At 42.5% G+C, this 7,500-nt stretch overlaps 1 protein-coding gene across 1 annotated transcript in view; it reads left to right on the top strand.

Annotated features, from left to right (window-relative positions):
- The window catches only part of drosha (drosha ribonuclease III), a 167,964-nt gene that overhangs the window by 5,614 nt on the left and 154,850 nt on the right, over positions 1-7,500 (top strand). Inside the window, exons 8-11 of the mRNA XM_063206870.1 lie at positions 286-372; positions 1,994-2,065; positions 2,910-2,991; positions 3,191-3,265. Coding sequence (XP_063062940.1) covers positions 286-372; positions 1,994-2,065; positions 2,910-2,991; positions 3,191-3,265 — 316 coding nt within the window. The remainder of the gene's footprint in view (positions 1-285; positions 373-1,993; positions 2,066-2,909; positions 2,992-3,190; positions 3,266-7,500) is intronic.

Here is a 7,500-nt window from a genome sequence, read left to right as displayed (position 1 = left end):
ATTAAGATTTCTAGGAAAAAACGCTGCTTATCAATTAATCGTAAGTCAGTCGATATGGTCAATCAATTAACGATTCATGAATTAATCCATAATTTGCATCCATAGTGTAGTTGCTAGCCAGTTGCCAGTTTGCAAACAACAAAGTAGGTAACCTATGGTTTCGAGATGTGCACCCCAGACTTGGCTGTGAAAGCAATTTTCCACCGTGTGACCAATAAAAGGATTTCTGTCCTTTTTATCTTCTCACCTCTTCCTTCTGCTCTCCTCTCGTCCTCACTCATTCAGACGGACCGGCCGACTGTGATCGAATATGACGACCATGAGTACCTGTTCGAAGGCTTCTCCTTGTTCTCACACTTGCCCCTTACCAACGTACGTATGTTGTTCATCTGTTGCATTTAGTTTTCTTGCAAATGTCTTATTGTGATGGTAAACATAAGTAATTTATCTGCCTGTGCTTCTGAAAAATGACGATTCATTCAACCAATCAGCCTATCCTAAACGTAAGCAATTTATCTGCTTGTGCTTCCCAAAAAAATTACGATTCAACCTGATGAGTTGTGGTAATTATGGTCTGCACTATCATTTAATTTGCTGGGGGATTTATGCGACAGGTTTTGTACTATCTGACGCCAGGCTGAGTGGCTTGAGTGGCTGGACTGCCATACTGAACGATGGCTCACAGCCACTGACTAGAAAAGCAGTGAAGCAGAGTAAAGTTGCTATTTTTTTAAGATGACACATGCCCCATGCCCCTCAGGCGGAGAGGCATAGACTGCTGTTTCTTACCTTCATGGCCATGTTAAGCACTTGGTTTCAGCATGAAGCTCAATGTCACCTCCATCTTGCCCTCATCTCTTATGGATGCAGATGAGGGTCTGTGGGGAGTCGGATCTGCCCCTGAGCAGTGTTCAGTTGCAGTAGAGAAGTGCTGGCTTACTCCCCTTCCTATAATGCACTTGAACTGCCAGAATGGAGGAACACTTTTTTTTCTCTGAGACACAAACACTCATGCAGACACACAGACACACACAAAGACACACACACAGACTCAGGAATGGTGTGATTAGCAGCCTCTGTGCGTGACATTTTGTGTGTGCTTGTGTGTGAATTCATATTTTTTGGTTGTTTAGTTGTAGGCCATCTGAAATTCAATCATGGCAGCATTACCTCTTCGTGACCATAAACTCTTTGTGTGTGTGTGCGTGTGCGTGTGTGTGTGCGTGCGCGCGTGCGTGCGTGCGTTTGGGTAGGCGTGAAACAGGATGGGGAACTTGGGACTTGAGATTTTAGCTACCCAGTCTAGTCTCCACACTGCATTTCAAAGTCAATCCGAACCGGATATAAACTGCTCCAGCCATATCAGAGAGAAGGGAGCGAGAGAAAGAGAGGAGGGATTACAGGCGGAAGGAAATGAAAGGAAAAGAAAGCTGGAGGAGTTCCTTGCCCAAGATGAAGAAGCATTTTTGTAGTGCAGAAAAGCCCTTTCATCAGTGGGAAATACAGGACAAGCACCATTGAGTGAGTGGAGGACACAGAGCTGCCGTATATCTGTCTCAGGTAGACATTTTCTCTGGGCATGTGCTTCCTTGCACTTAAAAGCAATTCAATTAAGCTCCTTGACTATCTGCTGGTTGACTGCTGTGTATGACTAAGAACACATCCACTACTCGCTGCTATTGTTTTGGTAATCCGGGTGGGCCGTACGAATCACTAAATTGGGTTAGGGATTCCGTTATGTATGAATAGTGCTAGTACATCATATGTTTTTGCGTGTAGATAATCAATGCAAAGTAAAATTGAATATAATGGAATAGGAAGCCTTTATTATCATACATAGTACACTGAGATTCGAAGCCTCCCTTAAAGGTGCATACACAACATAGTTGTATATGATAATACAAATGAATATCCATACAATACAATGCCACCCATTTTTAATTGTGCTGTGTATGTGTTTGTGTGTGTGGTGTTTGTGCTTGTGTCTCCACAGATCCCCCTGTGCCGAGTCATCCGTTTCAACATCGACTACACCATCCACTTCATAGAGGAGATGGCCCCTGAGGTCAGGACACTTTGGCTCCATCTCATTATCTTACCTCCCGTCCTTGCCTTGTGCTTTTGGCCTTGTGTGTTTCACCCTGCCCCGCCTCTGTGGTGAAAGCATTAATGTTTCCCCGGTGTCATAGGGAACTTTTCCCCGTACATCCCGATTGCAAATGAGAAGATGACCTTTGAATTGTGCTTTTGCGAGCTGTTGAAAAAAACATCTATTATCAATGCCGTCTTGCACAAGCACAAGGCGAGGATGGGAGGTTAGATAATAAGAATGACCCTCTTATTTGGATTTACATTACATTACATTAAGATTGCATTAGAGTAGAGTTTAGTAACTTTATTGATCCCGGTGGGGGCCGGGTTAAGGATTTTATTAATGAATTAATGCACAATCAGATAATATTACAGTGCAATGGGGGTGCCTTTGGCTCAGCTGGCTAAGGATCCGTACCGCAACCCGGGGACTCAAGTTCAAGTCTGGTTCGAGGTCATTTCCCGATCCCTGTCGCTCTCTTCCACTCCTGTCATGTCATGCTCTCACTCAAATGCCCTAAAAAAACCCAAAAATAATGTAGTACATTTACATCAGGGGTGGGAAACCTTCAAATCTTTCTCCAGTGGCCCCTGAATATTGCAAATGTAATTTTTTTACATTTCTTTGCAAATATGTCATCATTTCAAGTGAAACTACATAATTTATGGTGGGTCGCCGGATAAGATGTAAGCTTCCTTCGAGACATAGGTTCCCCAACCCTGATTTAGATCAGACAATGATTTAGATTAAACTATTACATTAGCAATTCTCAAAGGTAAGCATTTTGAAACCTTGTTTTTATTTCCTCAATTTTCAGAACTACTGTGTTCGAGGTCTTGAACTTTTCGCCAGTTATCTTTTCAAAGACATCTTAGAGCTGTACGACTGGAATCTCACAGGTAAATGTACACACACACACACACACACACACACACACACACACACACACACACACACACACACACACACACACACACACACACACACACACACACACACACACACACACACACACACACACACACACACACACACACACACACACACACACACACACACGTTGTAAATCCCAATCCCTCTCTTCTTGGCCTCTCTCAGATCCTGAGTTTGACAATGATGTTCCCGGCTGCCAGAAGTTTCATTTCATGCCGCGCTTCGTCCGCTTCCTCCCAGGTGAGTCATCTGTGCTGGAGTGATGTGTGAGTATGTGTGTTTATGAGTAATTTGTGAGTGTGTGTGTGTATGTGTGCACGCCTGGTGTCACAAAATGAATGATTTATCCAACAACTGGTTACCCACAGTGATTGGTCATAATTAATTTAAAGCGATAGTGACCTTTAGTTTCAACCAATCACTGTGGTTCTTACATGTGGGTAGCAAGGTGTTTGGTGTTTTCACAGTAGAAATATTAGTATAAGGTGGTTAAAAGTAATTGAATTAGTGCTACTTTAATTAAATGCCTTTTTGTTTTTGATCCATGGTTGGCTGGCTGTTAGAGTGGTTATTTGGAAATGTAATCCTGGCTCAGTCCTTATCTACCGGTAAGGAGAATTTTCAATGAGATGGTTTTTGTCCAACCAAAAGACCCTTGAAGTGTTTTTTTCTCTCCCTGTAGTCTAAAGAATGTATGGTCCATAATATGGAGTGTGGCTCCATCTGGTGGGAGTTATGATGAACAACATGCTGTTGTCAGACTTCAAGCCTCACCTCCCCCTTGTGGTGATGATTGTGAACAGCACATTGCTTTCTGACAGATATTCTCAGGTCTTGGTCAGAAAAGAAAAGCTTATTCCAAACTCTGCTGTAGTTTATTTCACTCTTTTAGAAGCTTTTAAGAGAGAAAACCTTTTATGTCTGTGTCATCTGTCCCTCTCACTCACTCACTCTCTCTCTCTCTCACTCTCTCTCTCTCTCTCTCTCTCTCTCTCTCTCTCTCTCTCTCTCTCTCTCTCTCTCTCTCTCTCTCTCTCTCTCTCTCTCTCCATCTTTCTTACATTTCTTTCCCCCCTCTTTCTTACCTTGTCATCCCCACCTCTCCTTCCTTCTTTTTTTAATGTTTTCTCTCCCCTCTCTCTTTCTCCTCCATGTCTTTTCTTCATTCTTGATTCCCTATTGTCTTTCCCTTCTGTCTTTATCTATGTGTCTGTCTGTCTGTCTGTCTGTCTGTCTGTCTGTCTGTCTCTCTCTCTCTCTCTCTCTCTCTCTCTCTCTCTCTCTCTCTCTCTCTCTCTCTCTCCCCTCTCCCCCCCCCCCCCCCCCCTCTCGCTGTCTCTCTCTCTCTCTCTCTCTCTCTGTCCTTGGCGTTTGAGTGAAAGTGCTTCTGGGCTGTGATGTGTGTTGAGTGCGGTGTGTGTGAGGACTGCTGTGATTGCAGCCTGTGTAGGTCGAAGGCCACACAACAATGTTCTCACACACACACACACACACACACACACACACACACACACACACACACACACACACACACACACACACACACACACACACACACACACACACACACACACACACACACACACACACACTCGCTTTAGAGGGCCTGAAACCTTTTTCCTTGGTCGTTGCTGCAGGCTGTTATATTTACCTTGTCTTGTGTGTGCGTGTGTGTGTGTGAATCCCACTCTGTGTGAGATTTTTGCCGTTTGCTGGTGTGTACGTGTGTGTATGTGCGTGCAAGTCAGGGTGTGTACATTTTGAAATTGGTCAGCAGGTTGTGTTTTTGTTGCACAATAACATGCTTTTCTGTTGTCAAACCTGGTGTGTGTATGTGTGTGAGTTTGTCTGGTTTCTGTGAGAGGGAGGAGTTGATGAAGATGCTTTTTATGCTGTAGTACAAGTGGTCCAAGATGCTTTTAAGACATTTAGTTCTGTGGAGCATGACTCATTGTGTATGTGTATTTGCGTTTTGTGTGTGTGTTTGGGCCTTCATTCATGCTTCATGTTGAATGTACACCAGGTGGTGTTCTTTTTGTTGAGCAGCAGTATACGGTGCCCTTAGTTAAAATGTGTGTGTGTGTCTGTGTGTGTGTGTGTGTGTGTGTGTGTGTGTGTGTGAGAGTGTGTGAGACTATTTACAGACGTTTGTATGTTGTGGTAGTGCAATGATACACGTGCCTTTGTATGCACATTGTGGCTGTATAAGATGCTGTGTCATTTCAGGTGTGAAAATTAGATGCGCCTGGCTCTGTCATATGTATGAGTGCGCTGCTTCCCCAGCGTGTAAACCTGTGGCTGTGGGAATAGGGATGGTGTATCTATCAGATGATGTTCCTCGCTGTACATACTAATGAAGTCATTATACTCTTTTCTTCTGCCTTTGTCCTTGTGTGTGTGTGCGTGTGCGTGTGCGTGTGCGTGTGCGTGCGTGCGTGTGTGCGCGCGCGTGTGTGTGTGTGTGCGCACATGCGTGTGCGTCTGTGTCTGTGCCTGTGCCTGCATGGTCCTGTCCGTGTGCAAGCACAAATCTTAGCAGCCACGTGTCTGACTGTGTTTGTTTCTTTATGCTGCATACTCTATGCCTATGTGTGTATTAGGGATGCAAACGATTAAGCGATTAATCGACTTTAATGTTTTTTTAATCGATTAATGCATTGATCGATTAATCACAATTAATTGACAATTCAACTGACAAGAGACCCAGGTGAAATGGGCATGTGAAGAGTGTGTGTGAAGAGGGGAGTGAATAGTGGGAATATTTAAATCACCTTTGAATTAAATAATTGAAATAGTATTAATTTAAAAGTGGTATTTTATCTCAATTTTTAATTAAAATTATTGGATTAAGTAGTTTTTTCCCCGAGAAACATTGAGATTTCCGGGGTAAAACACTGTTTATCAATTAATCGTAAGTCGATCGATAAGACTATCAACTAATGATTAATGAATTAATCGATAATTTGCATCCCTAGTGTGTATAGATGTTGACGTTAACTGCTGAACTGTTTTCCGGCCGACTGTCCGGCTTTATATGTGCGTGTGCATCTGTCCATCCATCAGAGATTTTGGTTAACTTTGGCAACTGGTGTGCATGCAATTATTTGACCTTTTGAATAATTTGAAATTCTTGTGTTGTAATAATCTATGAATGGTGAACCTGTTAGCTTTATGAGCCAACGATTCAACAAGTTCCATGATGACTTTCAAGTTGTCTATGGACGCATTGAGTTGCACCAGTATTCATTACGTACAGTATATGGGGTGCTTGTGTGTGTGTGTGTGTGTGTCTCTCTCTTTGGTTCCTAACAATGACATAATGATTCCTCAGGAACAAGTAACATCCTTGTTTAAGAAGGTCAATATTAGGAAGGCTGCTGGTCCCGATGCTGTTAGTGGGCGCACATTACGCTTCTGTGCAGACCAACTAAGTGGAGTTTTCACCTGCCTCTTCAATATGTGTGCAAAAGAGGGCCATATTCCCCATATATGGAAGAGCTCCACCATAATCCCACTAGCTAAATTAAGTAAACCCAAGGAGTTGAAAGATTTTAGACCAGTAGCTCTTACATCCTTGGTGATGAAAATCTTTGAAAAAATTCTTAAAGCTGAAGTGATGTCCTTGGTCACTGGTAAACTGGATCCATTACAGTTTGCTTATCAAACTGGTAGAAGTGTGGACGATGCGAAACTCTTTATTTTAGATACAGCATATAAACACTTGGAGAAGCCTGGGTCCCATGTTAGGCTTTTATTCGCAGATTTTTCTTCTGCTTTTAACAAAATCTCGCCACATATCCTGATTGAGAGATTAGCAAATGATTTCCAGCTATCTAATCAACTATTGCTGCTACTTTTAAATTTTTTAACAGATAGAATACAGCGAGTATTTGTAAATGGTCAACTATCACAACCCATTTCCTCAAATACGGGCTCGCTGCAAGGCTGTGTTCTCTCTCCTTTACTTTTTATTTTGTACACCGACAGCTGCAGGACTTCCCAACAAGGAAGTCACTTAGTCAAGTTTTCAGATGACACTGCACTGCTATCTTTATTTCAAGGCCCACACTCCAGTCATGGGCTAGCATTGACCTCATTTGTGAAGTGGTGCGACGATAATTTTTTAGATTTAAATGTAGCCAAGACAAAAGAGCTCATAATTGATTTTAGGAAGGCAAAGGCAGAACCAATAGCAAGTGTCATACATGGGGGAGACGTGGAAATCGTTGACTCCTATAAGTACTTAGGTACAATATTTGACAGTGAGCTCAAGTTCCATATAAACACTGAGACAATTGTCAAAAAGGGACAACAGAGAATTCATTTGCTGAGGAAGCTTAACTCCTTCAGTGTCTCTAAAACCATTTTACGTAACTTTTATCAGTCTTTTATTGAGAGTCTCTTAACTTTCTCTTTTTTATGCTGGTTCAATAGCCTTTCAGTCAAAGACAAGAACAGTCTCAGCAGTATTGTTA

This window comes from Engraulis encrasicolus, chromosome 9 (assembly GCF_034702125.1).
Source record: "Engraulis encrasicolus isolate BLACKSEA-1 chromosome 9, IST_EnEncr_1.0, whole genome shotgun sequence".
NCBI classification, from domain to species: Eukaryota; Metazoa; Chordata; class Actinopteri; order Clupeiformes; family Engraulidae; genus Engraulis; species Engraulis encrasicolus.
Note: the sequence above shows the minus strand (reverse complement) of the source record. Positions and strands in the feature narration are given on the sequence as shown.